We start from the raw sequence: 24,419 nt of genomic DNA on the forward strand, positions 1-24,419 counted from the left end.
CAGCCAAACTCTCCACTTGGGTGAGCTGCTACAAGTCCATTGATATCTCCATTTTATTGTCCATTCTTCCTCAGATGTAGTTATCCCTCCTTCCTTCTCCCATTTTGTTTTAACATATGAAGTTAAATATGATTTCTTATACAAGCATGAAACACTTCTATCAATAGTTTCTGAATTATATGCTTTTGTAAACAGTTCAATGAAACAAATGCTTGTCTTTGTTACATTTTTCACCTTCATATTAACAAAATGCTGCAACTGCAAATATCGATAGAAGTTTTGTTTTTTTAATAAATGTGTCAAATTTGTCACTGACAGTTTAGTTAGGTTTTTTCCTCTGTTTGTTTTTATTTCCTGTAAGCGCTCTTATTTTGGTTCAGTTTCCTGCTTGTCTCTCTGAGAGCTGTTTCCCCTCAGATGCGGCTGATTGGCACCTGGCCACACCTGGACTGTCAATAGGCCGGTTGCTATTTAGACCTGCTTTGCCCTCCAGTCAAGGCTAGAGTAGTGTTGTTGTACTGGAAACTAATTTACAAACACAACTTCATCACACACAATACTCCACTATGGAATTGTTCTTATATTAAAATGAGAAACAAATCCATCTTTGTACAGCAATGGTTTGAAAAAGGCATTTGGTCGCTGATGCACTTATTGAGTGAGAAATGTATTTTATGAATTGAAGATTTCATTAACGACATCCTGCAAATAAAAATAATTACTAAAAATAAAAGGCTTTTGTAAAAAACATTCTAATTACAGCATACCATCTTTTGTAATTATTTACTATTTCTTCAATAGTATATTAAAAAAAATAGAACTTGAAAGTTTCCAATCTTCCAAAGGCAAAGGGGTTCATTTTGGAAAAAAAACAACATCGGAATTGACCACTTAAAATAATTTTTAGGATATTGAATTGCAATTGAAGACAACACTTGTTCGTTCTGTGATAGGGAATGTATGCAAAGTAAATCTATGTATAATATTGGCTTTTGCCAAAACGACAAACTTTGATTGATATTGATATTGTTTTGGGGATGTTAAAAAGAAAAACAACCATAAAAATGTTTCAAACACAATAATAGGAGTTTTTGTTTTATCCACAAATGTAAGTTTGTAAAAACAAAACCATCCTTGCACAAACAATTCAGCCATTTTCTCTCACTTTTATATTGCATAAAGGTCTGGGGACATACATATAAAACAATCACAACACAATCATCATATTACAAAAGACAGTAATAAAGATCATTAATAAACTGGATTATAGAGACCCAACAAATGATTCATAAAGTCACACATTTTAAAACTGTATAAAAGACAACTGTTCAGATGATGTATAAAGTAAATAATAATATGCTTCCTGAAGTGGTCCAGAAGATGTTTCAGATGTGAACCAGTACATATGTATATCATATAAAGGTGATAATCTATGGGGTTATCAACAATTACAAATACAAATATGTCACACTTCAATATTTCATATTATCAAATCTATAAATGTAGAAGCATATTAAACAGATTGTTAGACAAACAACAATGTCACACATGTTATATGTGCTGATGTTGTTAGAAAGTCAAAATGAAAGTCTGGACAGTTTATTTCAAATCCTGCAGTTTCATTTGCTGCTGCTGTTCTCACCAGCACACTTGTGTTTCTTACACTGCTACTTAGAAGACAATCTTTCACCACACACACTGCAACTCAACACTTTCTCTCCTGGGTGTCTTCTCATGTGTGCTACAAGCTTTGATCGGTCACAAAAGCTTCTGTTGCAGATTCAACAGGAATGTCATTTTTCACCAGTGTGTGTTCTAGTGTGTCTTTTCAAACACTGACTTTGTGTAAAACCTTTACCACAGGTTGAACAGGAAAAAGGTTTTTCGCCAGTGTGTGTTCTCATGTGTACTTTTACAGACTGTCGATTTAAAAAATCTTTACAACAAATTGAACAAGAAAAAGGTTTTTCTACACTGTGTATTTTCATGTGTTCTTTCAAACTCTGACTTTGTGTAAAACCTTTACCGCAGATTGAACAAGAAAAAGGTTTTTCTCCAATGTGTGTTCTCTTGTGTATTTTCAAACTCTGACTTTGTGTAAAACCTTTACCACAGGTTGAACAAGAAAAAGGTTTTTCTCCAATGTGTGTTCTCTTGTGTATTTTCAAACTCTGACTTTGTGTAAAACCTTTACCACAGGTTGAACAGGAAAAAGGTTTTTTGCCAGTGTGTATTCTCATGTGTACTTTCAAATGTTCCTTCCTTGAAAAAGATAAGCTACAGATTGAACAAGAAAAAGGTTTTTCTCCAGTGTGCATTCTCATGTGTACTTTCAAATATTTACTTAGAACAAAACCTCTACTACAGATTGAACAGATAAAAGATTTTTCTCCAGTGTGCGTTGTCATGTGTACTTTCAAATTGTGACCATTTGTAAAACCCTTACCACAGACTGAACAGGAAAAATGTTTTTTGCCAGTGTGCGTTCTCATGTGTACTTTCAAATGTTGCTTCCTTGAAAAAGATAAGCCACAGATTGAACAAGAAAAAGGTTTTTCACCGGTGTGTGTTCTCATGTGTTCTTTCAATTTGTGAGTTTCGACAAAACCTTTACCACGGATTGAACAGATAAAAGGGTTTTCACCAGTGTGTAATATTGTGTGTTTTTTCAAACTCTGCTTTTCAACAAAACCTTTACTACAGATTGAACAAGAAAAAGGTTTTTCTCCAGTGTGTGTTTTCATGTGTCTTTTCAGACGACAATGGTATTTAAAAGTTTTGTGACAGAGAGAAGATGTGAAGTGAGTGTTGTCAGTGTGACATGTCTTATCATCTTTAGAGTCTTCATCATCAGTGTCAGGAGAGTGTGACGTTGTGTCCTCACTATCTGATAGTGGAGCTAAGAGCTTGTCTGCTTGTGATCCTCCACAGTGGTCTCCATCAGCTTCTGTTGTCATGTGTTGTGTTGAGCTGCTGCTTGGAGGCTCCCCCCCTCCCCTCTCCTCACTTTCACCTTTCACCTCATCATCTTCACTCTTCACAGGGACACCAGTCACTGGGAACTCCTCCAGTCCTTCAAGATGATCTCCCTCTGGAGTGATGCTGTGTTCCTCCTCTTCCTCTTTAATGTGGGGCATCAGTGAGTCTTCCTCTTCCATTTTACTGGGAAGGGTCTGTGTCAAAGAGGAAAAGGAGACGCCAGAGGGTCCGTGGTGCCTGGTCTTCCTCTTCGATGGATCCTCCTTCACCATCCTGAAGCCACACTCCTGTTTTTCAGGCAGAACTTGTTCTTCACAGACATCTGCAGGACACAAAATGACAAACATGCTTGCGAAATGTCCAGATTCAGTCAGTAAGTTCACATGAACTTAAAAAAAACAAGATATTATATGAATTGGCCTGAAAACCAGCACACTGCTCTTCACAACATTATTAAGAGGAAAATAAGACAACTTTTTACGAGGGCTGGGCAATATGGCCTAAAATCTATATTGCAATAAATTCCCTTTAACCTGAGTGCAGCTGGGATAGGCTCTAGCGCCCTCTGGGATTTTGATGTCAGTTACTGATGTATAAACTTGGAGAAAAGATTAAGTCGTTTACAGTGTAAATCTGTATTGTTGTCGCTGTTATGACACCATCTTGTGGTCGAGTTTGCTCACTGCGAGTGCTCTGGTTTGAAAGTGTATTTCCTTTTCCTTCGTGCCTTGAACCCGAAGTAAGGTTTCGTCATTGATCTCGCCAAGCAACGTTTGTAAGTGTAACCAGGATTTCCACTGGATGTGGAACGGTAGCGCCACGGCAACAGACTCGATCCGTTTTTTGTTTCAGAGTCAATGTGTCAGTTTCCACCGCCTGGCTTCTATAAAAGGTGAAAAAAGAACAATCCAAACACAAGCACAGACGAAGCAGAAACAGACTGCTTTTTCATACTGTTAATCCTGCTAAAGTGATTTGGGATCCTGAAGTGAAACCCAAGGGTATTTTGGGAAGTCACTTAAACATCCGAAGCCTAGTTCCCAAGTGTGATGAAATAAGATTATTACTGTCCGAGTCTAATCTTGATTCTCTATGCATAAGTGAAACGTGGCTGCATGATAACATTTTAACCAGCTTAGTCAGTGTTCTGGGATATAAATGTTTTAGAAGGGACCGAACTGTGGGAAGGGGAGGGGGGGTACTGATATATGTCAAAGACTTACTTAATGCAAAGGAAATTCCCCTGACTGCTGATATATCTACTGAATGTTTATGTATCAATGTCACACTATCACTAAACATGCAATTCAATGTATTGGTGGTATACAGCCCTCCATCTGCGTGCGCTGCAATGCTATGCGAAGACTTAGATGTACTGTTTAAGAATTTTAAGAATAACAGTGAAGTACCTGTCTTCGGAGACTTCAACTTAAATTGGCTAGATAAACACTGCAGAAAAAAACTAAAAGACCTCACATCCAAACATGACTTTAGTCAGAAGATAGAACCCCACATGTATCACTAAAAACACTCAGACACTAATTGAGTATCTTGAGTAATCTTCACAAACAAGCCTGACAGAATCATAAAATCTAGTTACCGGCTTGTTAGATGATAATCTGACATTAGCTGCAAGAAAACCCACAAAGAAACGTCTGACGAGGTTTAAAAGTCAAGATCAGAAAACTTTTAAACTTGAGATCCCTCACCAATCAACAACTGCATTTGAAAAGGAATTAAAGGGTATTACTTGAGACGAGCTCCAACAACATGACCAAGTACACGCCTGTTGTAATCAGCTAATGTCTACTATCAGACACATTATTGATCAATATATTAGAAAGCGAAAAAATTATGATATCCGGAAATTAATGAAAATAAGAGATTATGCCTCAAAAACTTTTATCAAAACTCGTAGTGACAGATTCGAAAATATTTAAAGACTTACGTAATCAAGTAGTTAAACATCTCAGAATGTCCCAATCAAACTATTACATCCACATGCTTTTAGAGGCCAAAGGAAATGGTAAAATGATCTGGAAACTACTACACAACCTATTAAACCCAGAGGGTAACACCACCCAAACCCAATACATACTAAAGTAGGAGACAAAATCATTACTGATTGTACTCAAGTCTCAAATGAGTTCAAAGAATTCTTTATAGAATCTGTCAAAAACCTTTCCTCGGGTTTTTCCTGTCTGACTAATGATGATCAAACAACAGACATACCTGATAAACAAGACAGCTCATTTCAGCTCAAGGAGGTTAGTCAGACAACTGTCTTAAATGCCATACATGACCTAAACACCACATACTCAAAGGATATTTATAACCTAGACACAGCTTTTATTTTTTTTTTAAAATAGCGGCATCCTTATACAGCCTCTTACCCGTCTTATTAATATTTCCATTAAAACTGGGCAATTCCCAGATGGATGGAAAACTGCACAGGTAATACCACTTTTAAAATCTGGTGATGCTGGATTAACATCTAACTATAGACCCATCAGCCTTCTTCCAGTTTCATCTAAAGTCCTGGAGAAGATTGTTTCGGAACAACTAATGCACCACCTTGAGACAAATCACTATTTGAATCCCTTGCAATTCGGACTCAGACGTAACCATTCTACAGAATCTGACACTTGTTTTTTAACTGAAAAGATCAAACATTCCCTTGACAAAGGACAGGTAGTCGGTGCAGAATTTTCAGACTTAAAAAAAGCATTTGATACAGTCAATCATAACATTTTAATTTCAAAACTAACTACTGTAAATTCAACTTATTCAAACAGTCATTGTCCTGGCTTGAGTCATATCTAAAGGGCTGTGAACAATGTGTCACCATTAATAATGTGAGATCTTCCTTCCGCAAAATTGAAACAGGGATACCTCAGGGTAGTGTCTTGGGACCGATACTATTTAGTCTATACATCAATGACCTACCAGATGTATGCACAGATATAGATTTACAGATGTATGCGGATGACACAGTCATATATACATCTGGTAAGACCTGTACTCTAGTTGCTGAAAAGCTAAAAGCTAAATTAGACAAAATAGCATCTTGGCTGGCATCATCCTGTTTAACCCTAAACACTAAAAAGACTAACTGTCTGCTTCTCCATAAAAAAGCAACCTCAAACAAACCTGAATATAAAAATTAATGATGAGGTCATTGAACAAGTACCTGAAGTCAAATATTTGGGCATAATCATAGACTATCAGCTGAATTTTAAAAGTCACATTAAGAAAATGTGTAAAACTCTGAAGGCCAACCTAGGCTGTTTTAAGATTATAAGAAACTGCTTAACTCTCAGCTGTGCTTTTACTTTTATGAATTCAATGATTCTTTCACACATATCTTATGGCTTAACTACATGGTCCCAGTCAGCAGTCAAGACCATTGAGTGTCTTTATTACCGGGCCTTGAAAGTCCTAGACAAGAAGAGAATACGATATCATCATTGCCAAATTTTAACCACATTTTAATATTTCCATTAAAACTGGGCAATTCCCAGATGGATGAAAACCTTGCCAAATTTTAACCAAATACAATATTTTAAGTTTTACCAGTTGTATTTTGTTACATACAGTCAAACTGGTTTTTAAATGTTTGGATAACTCTGCTCCCCAATTGCTCTGCAAGGCCATTACAAGACTGCAAAGTGGTACCAGATCTACCACCAGAGCAATGTCAAAAGGCAACTGTTGTGTTCCATTCCGTAGAACATCTTTTGCCCAGACTGCCTTTTCAATAAAAAGACCACAACTATGGAACTCTTTACCTGACACTTTGAAAAGTATAACTGCACTTGTCACTTTCAAAGAACAAACAAAATTATGGCTAGTTGAGCAGCAATCGTGTTCCCATGTTTAGTTTTTTCTATTTTTTACTAATTGGTTTTTATCTAGCCTGCACTTTGTGTTGTTATTATTATTATTGGCTTTTATCTAGTTTGCACTTTGTATTATTTCTATTATCATTATTATCGACTCATTTTTGTCTTATTTTCATTTTCTTGTTTTAATGATGTTGGATCTGTGTTGTTGTTGTTGTTGTTGTTGGGGACAAGTGTTGTAAATTAGCTTTGGCTACAAACACTATGATGCATACATTGGATAACTGTTTCAGATGTCTATGGTTTTTGGATCCGTCCCTATTTCAAATAAACCTTAATATATAATATATGTGAGTGGAATGTGTTGATGTTGGAATGGTTTGAATAGGTTAAAAAATGTGGGGATGGTGCAACTTGGACAAATGTTACTCAGGTGGGTGTACGCATGTGTGGAAGGTACGTAGACACAGAGAACTCCCCCACATGCATGTTTGTGTGAGAGGTATTAAAACGGAGGTATTAAAACATTAGTCAGTCAATCAAACAAACGGTCAATGAACTTTGCAGTCATGGATACACTGTGTGTTTATTTTCTCCGGCTGCGGCTCTCAAACTTCGTTCGTTTGGTCTGAAAGCGTAAAAAAGCGCTGCCTCAATAAGACAAAAATAAAGCGGGTCTGGGGGCCCAAACGTTGCCATTCTTGTGTGAGTGTAGGCGTGTAGTCCTTATGTGACATCATCACGTCACCTTCATGAGGAAGCTGAGCTTGTTTCATACACGACTCCCCTCAGCCGTCTCCACTCCAACACACATGAGCAGCTAACTTGGCTAACATTAGCAGGTGACCTATGAGAAAATTCTCACAAGACCACAACTCATCTTCTCTGACCTTCCCAAAGTAATAATCCAATCAATAATCACTGAACTCAACAAAAAAAATAAGGCATATTATTTCAACACTGACTTCCGGTGTCACAGAACTGGCTAATATAACAAAATCTGCTTTTCATTGCACAATATCAGGGAAATTGACATAAATGTAAGAGCAATGTTGTCATTCTAAGGAGAAGCAACATTTGTTAGGGAAAATAATGCCTTGCAGGTAAGGTCTATTCAGGTGTACTGGAGAGGAGCCTAAGTCAGATAGTCGAACCTCGGATTCAGGAGGAACAGTGTGGTTTTAGTCCTGGTCGTGGAACTGTGGACCAGCTCTATACTCTGGGCAGGGTCCTTGTGGGTACATGGGAGTTTGCCCAACCAGTCTACATGTGCTTTGTGGACTTGGAGAAGGCATTCAACCGTGTCCCCCGAGAAGTCCTGTGGGGAATGCTCAAAGAGTATGGGGTATCGGACTGTCTTATTGTGGCGGTCCGCTCCCTGTATGATCAGTGTCAGAACTTGGTCCGCATTGCCGGCAGTAAGTCGGACCCGTTTCTAGTGAGGGTTGGACTCCGCCAAGACTGCCCTTGGTTACAGATTGTGTTCGTTACTTTTATGGATAGAATTTGTAGGCGCAGTCAGGGCGTTGAGGGGATCTGGTTTGGTGGCTGCAGGATTAGGTCTCTGCTTTTTGCAGATGATGTGGTCCTGATGGCTTCATCTGGCCAGGATCTTCAGCTCTCACTGGATCGGTTTGCAGCAGAGTGTGAAGCGACTGGGATGGGAATCAGCACCTCCAAAGTCCATGGTTCTCGTCCGGAAAAGGGTGGAGTGCCATCTCGGGGTTGGGGAGGAGATATTTCCCCAAGTGGAGGAGTTCAAGTACCTAGGAGTCTTGTCCATGAGTGAGGGAAGAGTGCATCGTGAGATCGACAAGCGGATCGGTGCGGCGTCTTCAGTAATGCGGATGCTGTATCGATCCGTTGTGATGAAGAAGGAGCTGAGCCGGAAGGCAAAGCTCTCTTTATCGGTCGCTCAAAGGTCCATCCTTACTTATGGTCATGAGCTTTGGGTTATGACCGAAAGGACAAGATCTCGGGTACAAGCGGCCGAAATTAGTTTCTTCCGCCGAGTGGCGGGGCTCTCCCTTAGAGATAGGGTGAGAAGCTCTGTCATCCAGGAGGAACTCAAAGTAAAGCCGCTGTTCCTCCACATGGAGAGGAGCCAGATGAGGTGGTTCGGGCATCTGGTCAGGATGCCACCCGAACGCCTCCGTCAGGAGGCGTTTAGGGCACGTCCGACCGGTAGGAGGCCACGGGGAAGACCCAGGACACGGGAACGCCTCGGAATCCCCCAGGGAGGAGTTGGATGAAGTGGCTGGAAAAAGAGGGAAGTCTGGGCTTCCCTGCTTAGGTTGCTGCCCCCAAGACCCGACCTCGGATAAGCGGAAGAAGACGGATGGATGGAAAATAATTTGTTCTGGACCACTCATTCATTCTTTAAACACGCTGTCATTTAAATTAGCGACTAAACAACGCAGCTAAAGCTGGCAAGGAAAATCCATAAACGCACAACACATCTCATCTGCTTGTGTTGTGAACGACATCATCAATGTTGGAATAATGTACAAACAGGACAATAGTCGCAACTTTCACCTCCACACATCGTTCTGAGAACAGCAGCACACTTCCCCTTCACAATAATAGGTCTGACTGCGTTAACAAAATAAAGTTTTTTTTAAAAAAAAGCACCTTAAACAAGCATAAAGAACTTATTGATGCATTTACACAATTATTATGCTTCGACCCAAAGTACGGGTCAAAATTGTCGAAAGGTTTATTGCACAAATAAATGTGAGCGATTCTACATTTAATAAACAAACTGGAAAAAAAATTGCATTTGCCTTGGTGCCCTTCTAACTTGCCTTGGTGCCCTAAAATATGAACCCTCCTTTAAGGCAACACTTGTCTTGACCTTAAAAAGTAAAAATTTGAGGCCTGTCTATAATGTCCCATCCATCCATCCATGTTCTACCGCTTGTCCCTTTTGGATTCACAGGGGGGCGGAAGACGGGGTACACCCTGGAAAATTCCATAAAACCTTTACACTATTTATTTAAATCGTATCCTAATTAAAATGTATCCTCCAGTTTGTGGCTATAATAAGACATATTTCAAGAGGATATGCATTTTTACAGCATGTTTTAAAGAGATAGCATTTAAAAAAATGACTTCTGGGTATATTATATTGATCAAATAATTCTTATTAGTGAGCGGAATAGAGGCGCTCTCATTGACTCCATTGTTAGAATTAGGATAGTCAAGATTTTGCTAATGTTTGTTTAGGACTTAGAATGCATACAAAATAAAAACATGTTATTGTCTTACATATGGATTGTGAATGACAGGCAAAATAAAAAAAAATCAGATCCCCTTTGATAATTGTTCTACATCCTGTGAAAGGGCTGATGCTGTGGTGAACGTGAGAAAATAAGTAAATGTCGGGAAATGCAAATTTAAGCAAAAATGGCGGACAAACTTTTTAAAACCTGGTTAGAGATTGTTTGTAGTAAGCCCAGAGATGATTGTGTGTTATAAAATGATGGTAGGGTTACCTTTATTATTTGGGCTTAGGGGGTCACGTCATGGGGCTCGTCCACAGCACATCTCTGACTTGTTCCACCACAGACAGTTTGTAGTACAAATGGACTGGGATATGTAACTCATCTTTAGTAGTTACATTCCACAGAACACAGACAACCACGTGGTTGCAAGACCACGTTGCAAGTAGCAGACGGAATGCATCATCCTCACAAGACAACACAACTTCTTATACACAATATATTAAACATAGTGTTAATAATGAAATGTAAAGTTGGTAAAGATGTGACAGTAAGAAGTCAACAAACCTGTTCTGTGTAACACAACTTGATGTTTCTTGAAAACAGCGTCCAGTAGTTGATGTTGTCGCTCCTTCTCCTCTTTTGTTGGACAAAGTTCCTGCTCATACTTTGCTATCCTTCTTTCACACATTTTCACACAATCACAACACTTTACTCTCACACTTGATCTCTACTTAGCGATGTGTTGATAACTTCTGTGTCTTCTGTTAGCAGCTAACAAGCTAAGCTAACTAGCGAGCTAAGCTAACTAACAAGCAAAGATAGCACGAGAAGCGGCACAGTGCTTCTAGCGCATCCAGACCACTTTATCCTTAAATAATGAATCACAGATGTATATTTCAAACTGGATAACAAATAAAACTGACTTATTAGCGTCCTGCACACTTCTTTCTCCTTCTCCTCCTGTTCTGCTGTCTTCCGTTTACCCGGAAGCTGGGAATGACGTCACAGCCGAGCGGATGAAGAGGTAGCTCTATATAAGATATTGCCTGCTGTCACTGTTACCATGCTTTTCTTTTACGTAATATTTATTTGAATAACAATGTGATATAAACGAGTGTCTTGTTTTTAAAAAATAAATTCAAAGTATATCAAACAAAGCTTTAATGTTGGGGTTCAGTGGCGCCCCCGTGCGACATTCATTGCAATGACAAGAGTGAAAGTGCTAGAAATTGTAGCGATATTACTGCCAGATTTTTTTAAATTTACCCTTCCACGTGTTTTTATTGTTGTTCCCTTTTACTCCTGGATAATCCATTTTATACAAAACATTAATAAAACATTCAAATATCACAGAACGTGATGTCGCAGGACCTCCGTCATAAAACCAATTGTAAGTCCAGGAAGTGACGTGATCTTCGCGCATGCGTGAATCGTGTCGTGAATTAATTTCAATGTTTATAAAGTGTGAAACATTTGCTCTCATAAACAAAAGTCTCTTTCTTAAAGTGAAATACAAATTCTAACATTGTGTTAATGATTTCAATTTATTAATTCAGTCTTGGAAGATTGTACAAAATAGAAAAAACACTTAAATTATTATATTTACTGAAATAATTTAAGTGGTTTTAAATAAGTATGTTCAAGCACAAATTTATTATTTATTTATATTTTTAAATTTAATTTTATTGGTATGGTCTCTCATATTTACTTTTACTTTCTTTGACGGGTTTTGTTTGTCGGAGGATTGGATTTAATGTGATGTTTATTATATTGCTGAGTAAAATATTAAAAAAACATTGACTCATATTGTATTGAAAGTACCTTAATGTGTCTAAACATTGTTTATGTGTGTTTAATTGTTCAATAACAAAATAAAATAAATACTCAGAAGTAGAACTGGTTAGCAAATAAACTCTTATTTTAACAAAAATAATGTTGAAGTCATATTACATGACATTATATAAATATGTATATTAAATATAATTTGAATAGTTGGCAAGTAAACAAAATGCATTTGCCATACCTAATTGTATTATATCAATTATAACTCAACCCCACACTTTACAACATGTATTCACACTTTGTTGTGTGAAAATATTTTACACAAACTTACATTCAATTATAGTAATGATTATAATATAATAAGATATATAACAATGTTTGTTCTGGATCTAAATTAATGCATGGAAAATAAATAGTTAAACAATAATCTTTTTAGTGAGGTGGCATCTTTTTCACCTGAAAACTTATCTACTTAAGTGTGCAAATAAAGTCTTACGTATTACATGTATTACATTTGAATAGAACCTTATTGAGCATATTAACAAGATTCTGTTAGAAAATGTGCCAAGTATGAAAAAGTCATTTTGTATTTGCGTACAGGATGTTGAATGACGATGATCTCGACCCACCATAAATAAAATAAAAAGGAAGATTGGAGAATGTGGAAGGAAGCTATGACTGTTATAATTTTCCACCACAAGGGGGCGATGTTTGTGTCGATATCAATGACTAGTCATGATCAGACCCTGACCTAAAGGCCTCATATCAGTTTGCAAGGAGATCCCATCATCTAAAGAGAAGTAAAGACAACTTGATGGTTGATGGCGAGGGGCAGTTTTGGCCGCCAGGCTCCGCCCACCACCAATGGGTACCAACAGATACTGACCCATTCTGCACGACAGGGTGTCATCATCATCATTTGTACCAACTCTGAGTACAATCTCAGTTTGTGGAGCCGAGATATAAATGTGTAAAGTTGTGTGGCGAGCCATCAGGTCAAAGTTTGGTCAAAGTCCCGAGGAGGAGTTTGTTCAAGTACCACCCCTTTTTGCCTTCAACATGGCTGATGGAAACCAAAATGGGCGACTTCCTTTTGGCTCTCAAATATGGCTTCTTGAGACTTTTACGTTCCTCCTGTCATGATAGACGCCGCTGGTGATGTTGGTGGCGATACGTGAATCTGGGGCGAGGGGCACAATCATTCACATTTTCAAGAGTTAATATTTGATGTTTGGCCTCGGGGCTCCTAAACAAGCTCATATTTTGGTGGCTAGATTTGGAGAGTTTTGGTGCCAAGTAAGGTCCTGAAAAATGTGATCCAAGAGGATCATTTTTTTTCAAGCCTTATACATCTTTACCTCCATTCTTTCCATCTTTACCTTCATTCTCCCTTCCCTCCTTTTCTCTCTATCTTTATCTTCATTATTGCCTCTTCTCTCCATAATACCCTCCATTCTCTCCTTTTCTCTTTCTTTTTACTTCTATTCTCTCCTTTTTTCTCTATCTTAACTGCATTTTCTCCTTCTCTTCCTTTTATTTGCTCCATCCTTACCTTCATTCTCACCTTTTCTCTCCATCTTTACCTCCGTTTTCTCCTTTTTTCTCCATCTTTACCTTTATTCGCTTCTATTCTCTACATCTATTCCTCCATTCTCTCCATTTCTCTCCATCTTTACCTCCATCTTCTCTCCACGTCATTCTCCATTCACACGTGACTTCCTGGGCAGAGCTTCCAAAGGTGTTCCTCCTCCAGAAGAGTCCATCCTCTCCGGTCAGCTGCACGGCGACAGGTTTCTACCCCGACCGAGCCCACTTGTTTTGGAGGAAAGATGGCGAGCAGATGGAGGAGGTGGAGCATGGAGAGCTGCTCCTCAACCACGACGGAACCTTCCAGATGTGGGTGGAGGTGGAGGGCAAGTAGGAATGTGTGTTCCAGCTGTCTGGCGTGAAGGAGGACCTGGTCACCAAGCTGGAGAGAAGAAGCAAGCCATGAAGGTGAGAAAGACACATCTAGGACATGTTGAATAGTGTCAATGGAAGCACCTGATGTTCCTTCATGTGACTTGTCAAACAAATCAATCATACCATACCAACAGGCAACGTGAGCGTCACTGCCACGCTGGCTGTGGTGCTCCTCCTGGCGGCCCCCACCCCCATCTTCATCTTCATCTTCATCATCAAGCGTCGCCCAAGCAGACAAGGTGAGGGACACAAAAGTATCTGCTGTCATTCATGAGATGTGAATTTCACCTGCTTTCTCTTTCATTTCAGCCCAATACCATCCAGCTGCTAAGTAAAACATCTTCTCTTTCTTGGAAACCAGAACAATAAACAAAGCAGTGGTGAAGAAGCATCACTCACACTCTTTGTAAGTTGAAGTTATTAATATCATTTATTCATCTTTGTTATACACCTTTATGTCAGCCATATTCAATATAATATTGACCTTCTGTTACATTCTGGATTGTTGTATTCTTTGTAAGGGTCAACTTGCAAACTTGCTGTTTGAAGGTGTGATGTAGACACCTGTTACAAGTTTAGCAGGGAAATAAAAGCTTCCCTCCTTGATACTGGTGTAAGCCCACGCAATAGAAAGTATCACAGCCAACTTTTGATGAGTGCTCATGATAAAGAACATCAAGGGCCTGATCTACAAACCCCCTTTCCATATGAGTTGGGAAATTGTGTTAGATGTAAATATAAATGGAATACAATGATTGGCAAATCATTTTCAAGCCATATTCAATTGAATGCACTACAAAGACAACATATTTGATGTTCAAACTCATAAACTTTGTTTTTTTGGGGGAAAAAATAATTAACTTATAATTTCATGGTTTCAACACGTGCCAAAGTAGTTGGGCAAGGGCATGTTCACCTCTGTGTTACATCACCTTTTCTTTTAACAACACTCAATAAACCTTTGGGAACTCCATCCATCCATTTTCTACCGCTTATTCCCTTTTGGGGTCGCGGGGGGCGCTGGCGCCTATCTCAGCTACAATCGGGCGGAAGGCGGGGTACACCCTGGACAAGTCGCCACCTCATCACAGGGCACCTTTGGGAACTGAGGAAATTAATTGTTGAAGCTTTGAAAGTGGAATTCTTTCCCATTCAGTTACCCATGCCTTGGGCACTAATACACCCCCATACCATCACAGATGTGTAAGTTACCCATGCCTTGGGCACTAATACACCCCCATACCATCACACATGTGTAAGTTACCCATGCCTTGGGCACTAATACACCCCCATACCATCACACATGTGTAAGTTACCCATGCCTTGGGCACTAATACACCCCCATACCATCACACATGTGTAAGTTACCCATGCCTTGGGCACTAATACACCCCCATACCATCACAGATGTGTAAGTTACCCATGCCTTGGGCACTAATACACCCCCATACCATCACACATGTGTAAGTTACCCATGCATTGGGCACTAATGCACCCCCATACCATCACACATGTGTAAGTTACCCATGCCTTGGGCACTAATACACCCCCATACCCCACAGATGTGTAAGTTACTCATGCCTTGGGCACAAATACACCCCCATACCATCACACATGCTGGCTTTTCAACTTTGCGCCTATAACAATCCAGATGATTATTTTCCTCTTTGTTCTGGAGGACAACACGTCCACAGTTTCCAAATATAATTTGAAATGTGGACTCGTCAGACCACAGAACACCTTTCCACTTTGCATCAGTCCATCTTAGGTGAGCTCGGGGCCAGCCAAGCCGGCGGTGTTTCAGGGTGTTGTTGATAAATGGGTTTGGCTTTGCATAGTAGAGTTTTAACTTGCACTTACAGATGTAGCGACCAACTGTAGTTACTAACAGTGGTCTTATGAAGTGTTCCTGACCCCTTTTGTGGTGATATCCTTTACACACTGATGTCGTTTTTTGATGCAGTACCGCCTGAGGGATCAAAAGTCCGTAATATCATCGCTTACGTGCAGTGATTTCTCCAAATTTTCTGAAATTTTTGATAATTTTACAGACCGTAGATGGTAAAATCCCTAAATTCCTGGCATTAGCTCGTTGAAAAATGTTGTTCTAAAACTGTTCGACAATTTGCTTACAAATTGGTGACCCTCACCCCATCCTTGTTTGTGAAATACTTAGCATTTCATGGAAGCTGTTTTTATACCCAATCATGGCACCCACCTGTTCCCAATTAGCCTGCACACCTGTGGGATGTTCCAAATAAGTGTTTGATGAGCATTCCTCAACTTTATCAGTATTTATTGCCACCTTTCCCAACTTCTTTGTCACGTGTTGCTGGCATCAAATTCTAAAGTTAATGATTATTTGCAACAAAAAAACAAAGTTTATGAGTTTGAACATCAAATATGTTGTCTTTGTAGCATATTCAACTAAATATGGCTTGAAAAGGATTTGCAAATCGTTGTATTCCGTTTATATTCCCAATATATTCAATTTCCTAACTCATATGGAAACGGGGTTTGTACTAAAGATTTGTGTGTATTAAAACATGTGCAAACCTCATCTACTTAACTCCTGCCCAGAGTCTCTGAAATGAGCAAAATAGAGAGCGCAATCCATTTAGTGTGTCTGTCTTCATGTACAGTCGTGCTCAAAAGTTTACATACACTTGTAAAGAACATCATGTCATGGCTGACTTCAGTTTCCAATCATTTCTACAACCCTTATGTGTTTGTGATGTAGTGATTGGAGCACATACTTGTTGCTCACTAAAAACTTTCATGGAGTTTGCTTCTTTTATGAATTTATTATGGGTCTACTGTACATGTGAGCAAATGTGCTGGGTCAAAAGTATACATACAGCAATGTTAATATTTGCTTACATGTTCCTTGGCAAGTTTCACTGCAATAAGGCGCTTTTGGTCGCCATCCACAAGCTTCTGCTCGAATTTTTGACCACTTCTCTTGACAAGATTGGTGCAGTACAGCTAAATGTGTTGGGTTTCTGACATGGACTTGTTTCTTCAGCATTGTCCACACGTTTAAGTCAGGACTTTGGGAAGGCCATTCTAAAACCTTAATTCTAGTCTGATTTAGCCATTCCTTTACTACTTTTGACGTGTGTTTGGGGTCATTGTCCTGTTGGAACACCCAACTGCACCCAAGACCCAACCTCTGGGCTGATGATTATAGCTTGTCCTGAAGAATTTGGAGCAAATCCTCTTTTTTTTAATTTTCCCATTCACTCGATGTAAAGCAGCAGTTCCACTGGCAGCAAAACAGGCCCAGAGCATAACAATACCACCATCACGCTTGATGACAGGAATCCTGGGATTAAAGGCCTCACCTTTTCGCCTCCAAACATATTCCTGGGTATTGTGGCCAAACAGCTCACTTTTTGTTTCATCTGACCACAGAAATTTCCTCCAGAAGGTCTTATCTTTGTCCATGTGATGTCAGATGAAACAAAAAATTGAGCTGTTTGGCCTAAATATCAAGCAATATATTTGGAGGAAAAAAGGTGAGGCCTTTAATCCCAGGAACACCAACCTACCGTCAAGCATGGTGGTGGTAGTATTGTACTCTGGGCCTGTTTTGCTGTTAATTGAACTGGTGCTTCAAATGGGACAAAGAAAAAGGAGGATTACCTCCAGATTCTTCAGGAAAAACTAAAATCATCAGCCCAGACTTTGTGTCTTGGGCGCAGTTGGGTGTTCCAACTGGACAATGACCCCAAACACACGTCAAAAGTGGTGAAGGAATGGCTAAATCAGGCTAGAATTAAGGTTTTAGAATGGCCTTGCTAAAGTCCTGACTTAAAGGCCTACTGAAAGCCACTACTACCCACCATGCAGTCTGATAGTTTATATATTATATATTTATATATTTAGGATGAAGCCAAAGCCCTCCGACATTAAAAAGGAAGAGGAACACCCACTAATACCCCATTTTAAAGCAGAAGAGGATGACCCACTGACCACTCACATCAAAGAGGAAGAGGAGGACCCATTGACTCCCCATTTTAAAAAGAAAGAGGAGGAGCCACTGATAAGCCATTTTAAAGAGGAAGAGGGGGACCCACTGACACCCCATTTTGAAAAGGAAGCGGTGGATCCACTGAGCCCTCATATTAAGGAGGAAGAGGAGGACCCACTGAGCCCTCAAATTAAAGAGGAAGAGCCACTGACCCCTCACATTAAAAAGGAAGAGGAGGACCCACTGACCCCTCACATTAAAGAGGAAGAGGAAGAGCACAGCATCAGTCAGCAGGGAGAGCATCAAGAAGGACTGGAGGAGTTCCCAGTGACTGGTGTCCCTGTGAAGAGTGAAGATGATGAGGTGAAAGGTGAAAGTGAGGAGAGGGGAGGGGGGGAGCCTCCAAGCAGCAGCTCAACACAACACATGACAACAGAAGCTGATGGAGACCACTGTGGAGGATCACAAGCAGACAAGCTCTTAGCTCCACTATCAGATAGTGAGGACACAACGTCACACTCTCCTGACACTGATGATGAAGACTCTAAAGATGATAAGACATGTCACACTGACAACACTCACTTCACATCTTCTCACTGTCACAAAACTTTTAAATACCGTCGTAGTCTGAAAACCTTTTTCTTGCTCAGAATGTGGTAAAGGTTTTACTCAAAGGGACCATTTCAAGGCACACATGAGAAGACACACTGGAGAAAAACCTTTTTCCTGCTCAGAATGTGGTAAAAGTTTTGTATTAAATCAAAGTTTAAAATTACACATTAGAATACACACTGGAGAAAGACCTTTTTCATGTTCAATCTGCGGTAAAAATTCTGTTCAAAAGGATTATTTCAAGGCACACATGAGAAGATACACTGGAGAAAAACCTTGTTTCTTGTTCAATCTGTAGTGAAGGTTTTGTTGTAAGTCAACAGTTGAAAGTACTCATGAGAAGACACACTGGAGAAAACCCTTTTTCCTGCTCGGAATGTGGTAAAAGTTTTGTACTAAATCAAAGTTTAAAAGAACACATGAGAATACACACTACAGATAAAACTTTTTCCTGTTTAGAATGTGGTAAAAGTTTTGTAAGAAATCACAATTTAAAAGTACACATGAGAACACACACTGGAGAAAAACCTATTTCCTGCTCAGAATGTGGTAAAAGTTTTGTACTAAATCAAAATTTAAAAGAACACATGAGAATACATGCTAGAGAAAAAACTTTTTCCTGTTTAGAATGTGGTAAAAGTTTTGTAAGAAATCACAATTTGAAAGTACACAGAAGAACACACACTGGAGAAAAAGCGTTTTCATGTTCAATCTGCGGTAAAGATTTTACTCGAAGGAACAACTTGAAAGAACACATGAGAGTACACTCTGGAGAAAAAACTTTTTCCTGCTAAGATTGTGGTAAACGTGCTGTATAAATTGTAGTTTAAAAGTACACATGAGAACACAGACTGGTGAAAAACCTTTTATATGTTCAGTATGTGGTAAAAGTTAAATAGAAAGTCAGCAATTAAAATCACACATGAGAACGCACTCCGGTGAAAAACCATACTTCTGTTCAATCTGCAATAAACGCTTATCTCACCTAAGATCTATTAAAGTATACATGAGAAGACACCCAGGAGAGAAAGTGTTGAGTTGCAGTGTGTGTGGTGAAAGATTGTCTTCTAAGTAGCAGTGTAAGAAACACAAGTGTGCTGGTGAGAACAGCAGCAGCAAATGAAACTGCAGGATTTGAAATAAACTGTCCAGACTTTCATTTTGACTTTCTAACAACATCAGCACATATAACATGTGTGACATCATTGTTGTTTGTCTAACAATCTGTTTAATATGATTCTAACATTTATAGATTAGACACTTCAGATTAGCGATTTTATTACAGTCAAATACATGAGTTAATATACACATTTGTGTACTTTGAAATGAACAGAACAATTTGACTGAAAGGGTGCGAATAAACAGTACATAAAATTATGTTACATACAATAAACATTCTGCGATGAGGTGGCGACTTGTCCAGGGTGTACCCTGTCTTCCGCCCGATTGTAGCTGAGATAGGCGCCAGCGCCCCCCGCGACCCCGAAAGGGAATAAGCGGTAAAAAATGGATGGATGGATGGATGGACAATAAACATTGTATGTGTAAATATCCATAATTTACCTTTATACTTATTCATAATAGTGTGTGAAGACTCTTCTTCGGCATGGTAATGCCGGTGTAGTTTTCCCGTGGATGCGTCGAAGCAGAACACAGCAAAGGTAAGGTATACGGTATTTATTTAATAACAAAAGTCTATGAACAAAAATACTGGTGTAAAGAGAAAAAGTAAACAAAAAAACGCTAGCGTGAAAGCTAGGATAAAACACAAGGAAAACTAAAACTTGGTACGAGGACACAAAAGAGTAAACAAAACATTCAGCACGAAAGCTAGAAAATAAAGTGGCTTGGCGTGAGAGCTAGCGAGAAAATACATACGAAGGATGAGAGTCGTCACTTGTTGCGCGTGGGCAAATTAGGATCTGAGAATGAGTGAACAGAAAAGGTGAGCTTAAATAGGAGGGTGATAATTATTAGCAGGTGTGCGGGGCGAGACTAGCAGGTGGACTGATGAGTGACCATGATGACAAAGCAAACAGGAAATAAGGAATCGGAGAAATATACAAAATGGAAAAATAAATAGTGTAGATCTGAGCAGCAGATCGCAACATAGTGTTTTGTATGTTTTTTGAAGAATGACGTGTTACATATTTTATTTTCTAATTGTAGATGATTCCATAGATGAATTCCTTTTATATGATGTACATATTTGTTTTACATGTGTTCATACCTTTGCTTTTGAGTACACATAAATCCCTCTTAGTTCATATTTACTGCTTCACATCTGAAACATCTTCTGGACCACTTCTGGAAGCATATTATTATTTACTTTATACATCATTTGAACAGTTGTCTTTTATACAAGATCATTTACTTTTAAAATGTGTGACTTTATGAATCATTTGTTGGGTCTCTAGAATCCATTCTATTAGTTGTCTTTTTTACTTTCTTGTGTAATATGATGATTGTTGTGTGATTGTTTTATATGTATGTCCCCAGACTTTTATGCAATAAACAATGTATGACTCAACTAAAGTTGGGTACAATAATTATAGTTAATATTTGTAAGTATGTATTTTATTCTATTTAGTATTGCACACGATTGTTTTATTGTTTTCTTTATATGACTTACATGTAGTGTCCAGCTTACTTCATCATCTATATTAACTCATAAAAATGTGATTACTTTTATTCCTTTCAGTTCACTATTATCCCTCATAATTTGTGTTTTACATTTTTACAAACTCCAAATATGATAATATTTAGTTGTATTGAAGTTTAGTGACAGTTTATTGATGTGCAGCCATCTATTTATGGTCAAGTTCTCTCTGGATAAAATAAGATGAGAGTTAAATCAAGCGGTAATGAAGGTGAAGAATGGAAGATTATTATATACATAATTATATATAGTTACACTCAGTAGTGACAATTAGACACTTTCATCCTGTTCATTTGAGCAAAGAAAAAGAGTAAAGTGTAATATTGTAAACAATAGAAGAATATTAATATCAGCAGTCAATATTCCAACATTGTGAAGCTGAGCTATGGTAAAAAACATATTCAGCATTAAAGGCTTTATGAGAGTGATGTAATGATCAGAATCAGAAATACTTTATTAATCCCCGATGGGAAATTAAAATGTTCAGCACTGTTATAAACATGTGAATATTCAATATTATAATGTATGATATGAATACCATAATAAAATGGTACGTTTGGGGGATGTGTAATATTTTTTGTATGAACATCCTGAATGTTTTCATGCTAGAATAGTTTTAATTAGTAGAGAGTGAAAACAAATGAGGCAGTAATGATAATAATGGTTTGTTTTAAGCCTGTTTATGAATAATTAAAGATAATTAAGATACCAAAATGTAGCTTACATCCTCAGTGAGCTGAACTCCAGCAGTAAAGATGAGAGAAATAATGTGGAAAGGTCAGAAGTCAAATGTTTCTTCAGGTGATACATGGAGCCTCTGCTGCCACCCAGCGGCCGTTGGAAAGAATGCATACATTTTGTTTTGACCTCCTTAAAGCTGCTTTTTACTTTCTGTCCTGTTTGTGTCCAAGTCTGTAGTGTGGGCCATAGGACAGAAGGAAGACATTTTGTTAATAGACTGTGGAGGGCAGCAATACACCTAAGATGTTCTACTAGTCTGCTGGAAATAGAAAGGAGGAGAAAGCAAGATGGCGTTTGATGGAGAAAGTCTAAACGTGGGCATTATTGTTCTGTATTTTTAATCAGTGCATACATGTGCACATATATGTCCTTTAATAGAGTAAACATCAAAAATAATTGTTTGTATCTGAATGCACTTTGTATTTAACACCACCATTCTTAAATATGTTGTTTGTAAGAATGTGGGTGTTGTTGAGAAGATGATGCAGGTGTTCTGTCCAATTTAGCTAACTGTAAAAATGTTATAGTTATTCTAGTTTATTTGTAAAATAAATTGTTTTCCTATATTATAGTCTCCTCACTTTATCCAGACAGTCTTTAGGACAAAAGACCCTGCAAGGACTTTGCCCTTTCAAAGGGAAACCTATTCACTGTGGCAGGACAGTATCAAGATGAATCCATCACATTTGTATGAGGCATTTTATTCTCATTGTACAGCACTTACCTTTGGGCTGATACTGTTGACCAGTTTGACGCGTGCTGAAAGGGAAACTCAGCATGAACTGAAGCCAGCAATCAATCAGAGAAAACAAAATAAAAACAATATAAACAAATAAGGAAATTTGGTTCCAACAGTCAGTTTTCCTCTTTTGGTGCAGTTGACCTTGTTCTTACATTTCTCCTTCCTCCTAGAGTTCCTGTGTTGCCTTTGTGGGCGGAGTTGTGGGACGTGCACAGCTGCTTCCAATTGACCCTGGTGCTACTTAAGCAGCACCTTGACAGCTGGATGGCACTCGGCGATTCCATTACACGGGGGACAAGTATGTGATTAAAGGCTATACATATAAAATGAAAGAGACAAGTGGTAGAACAAATGGATGGATGTACAGTAAAGTTCTGTGGGATGATGTACATAATTAACTTTTCCCAAACGTTCCCATGTTTTCTGAAATTGATAATGTTTGAGGAATTCTAAACAAGGGGGATAAATCATGAGCAACTTTAAAAAATACTTGTCATGTGTAGTTTTATAATAAGAAAAGTAGATCATTAAAAACAAAACTATCCTTCATAACCTCACACATATAATGTTGCCATTTTCTCTAATCTACGTATTGCATAAAGGGAACATGCATATATAACAATATTCATTTTACAAAAGAGAGTAATAAAGATAATTTAAAGAATGGATTATTGAGACACAAAAAAGGATTCATAGTCACACATTTTAAAATTGTATAAAAGACAATTGTTCGTATGATGTATAAAGTAAATAATAATATGCTTCCAGAAGTGGTCCAGAAGATGTTTCAGATGTGAACCAGTAAATATGAACTAAGAGGGATTTATGTGTACTCAAAAGCAAAGGTGTGAAAAAAATGTATAACAAATATATATATCATATAAAGGAGTTCTTTATAACATCATTAATAATGAAAAATCATTTCTGAATACCTCTATACACAAAAAGTATTTGCAACATGTTTTGTCCTGTTTATTCTCACCTTGACAGTCAAAGTGTTGTGTTCACAATGTTGTATATTAAAACATGTACTTGACTGAAAAAAGGAAATAATCTAAAATAGCTCATCTATAAATGTTAGAAACTATGTACTGATGTTTTTAGAAGGTCAAAGTTAAAGTTTTGACAGTTTATTTCAAATCCTGCAGTTTCATTTGCTGCTGCTGTTCTCACCAGCACACTTGTGTTTCTTACACTGGTACTTAGAAGACAATCTTTCACCACACACACTGCAACTCAACACTTTCTCACCTGCGTGTGTTCTCATGAGTCTTTTCAAATGCTGACTTTGTAAAAAACTTTTACAACATACTGAACATGTAAAAGGTTTTTCTCCAGTGTGTTCTCACGTGTTCTTTCAAATAGTGCCGTTGCGCAAAATATTTACTGCAGATTGAACAGGAAAAAGGTTTTTCTCTAGTGTGTATTCTCATATGCTTTTTGAAATTTTCCCTTCGAGTAAAATCTTTACCGCAGATCGAACATGAAAAGGGTTTTTCCCCAGTGTGTGTTCTCATGTGGACTTTCAAATTGTGATTTTGTGTAAAACCTTTACTACAGAGTGAACAAGAATAAGGTTTTTCTCCAGTGTGGGTTCTTATGTGTCTTTTCAGACGACTTTGGTATATAAAGGTTTTGTGACAGTGAGAAGATGTGAAGTGAGTGTTGTCAGTGTGACATGTCTTATCATCTTTAGAGTCTTCATCATCAGTGTCAGGAGAGTGTGACGTTGTGTCCTCACTATCTGATAGTGGAGCTAAGAGCTTGTCTGCTTGTGATCCTCCACAGTGGTCTCCATCAGCTTCTGTTGTCATGTGTTGTGTTGAGCTGCTGCTTGGAGGCTCCCCCCCTCCCCTCTCCTCACTTTCACCTTTCACCTCATCACCTTCACTCTTCACAGGGA

The 24,419-nt window shown here is 38.4% G+C and overlaps 1 protein-coding gene across 2 annotated transcripts; it reads right to left on the reverse strand.

Annotated features, from left to right (window-relative positions):
* Positions 1–896: 896 nt before the first annotated feature.
* On the reverse strand, positions 897–11,034 carry LOC133546678 (gastrula zinc finger protein XlCGF57.1-like). 2 transcript variants are annotated; one of them, XM_061892475.1, is made up of 3 exons: positions 10,610–10,735; positions 10,316–10,526; positions 897–3,301 (listed from the first exon to the last, which is right to left on the reverse strand). In XM_061892475.1, the coding sequence occupies exon 3, from the start codon at positions 3,249–3,251 to the stop codon at positions 1,794–1,796; it is 1,458 nt and encodes a 485-aa protein (XP_061748459.1). In that variant the 5' UTR covers positions 3,252–3,301; positions 10,316–10,526; positions 10,610–10,735; the 3' UTR covers positions 897–1,793. The 2 variants fall into 2 exon arrangements, with proteins under 2 accessions (XP_061748459.1, XP_061748458.1); XM_061892474.1 differs by lacking the exon at positions 10,316–10,526 and having other exon boundaries at positions 10,610–11,034.
* Positions 11,035–24,419: the final 13,385 nt, after the last annotated feature.

The sequence above is a fragment of the Nerophis ophidion genome, unplaced genomic scaffold, assembly GCF_033978795.1.
Source record: "Nerophis ophidion isolate RoL-2023_Sa unplaced genomic scaffold, RoL_Noph_v1.0 HiC_scaffold_36, whole genome shotgun sequence".
In the NCBI taxonomy this organism is placed as follows: Eukaryota; Metazoa; Chordata; class Actinopteri; order Syngnathiformes; family Syngnathidae; genus Nerophis; species Nerophis ophidion.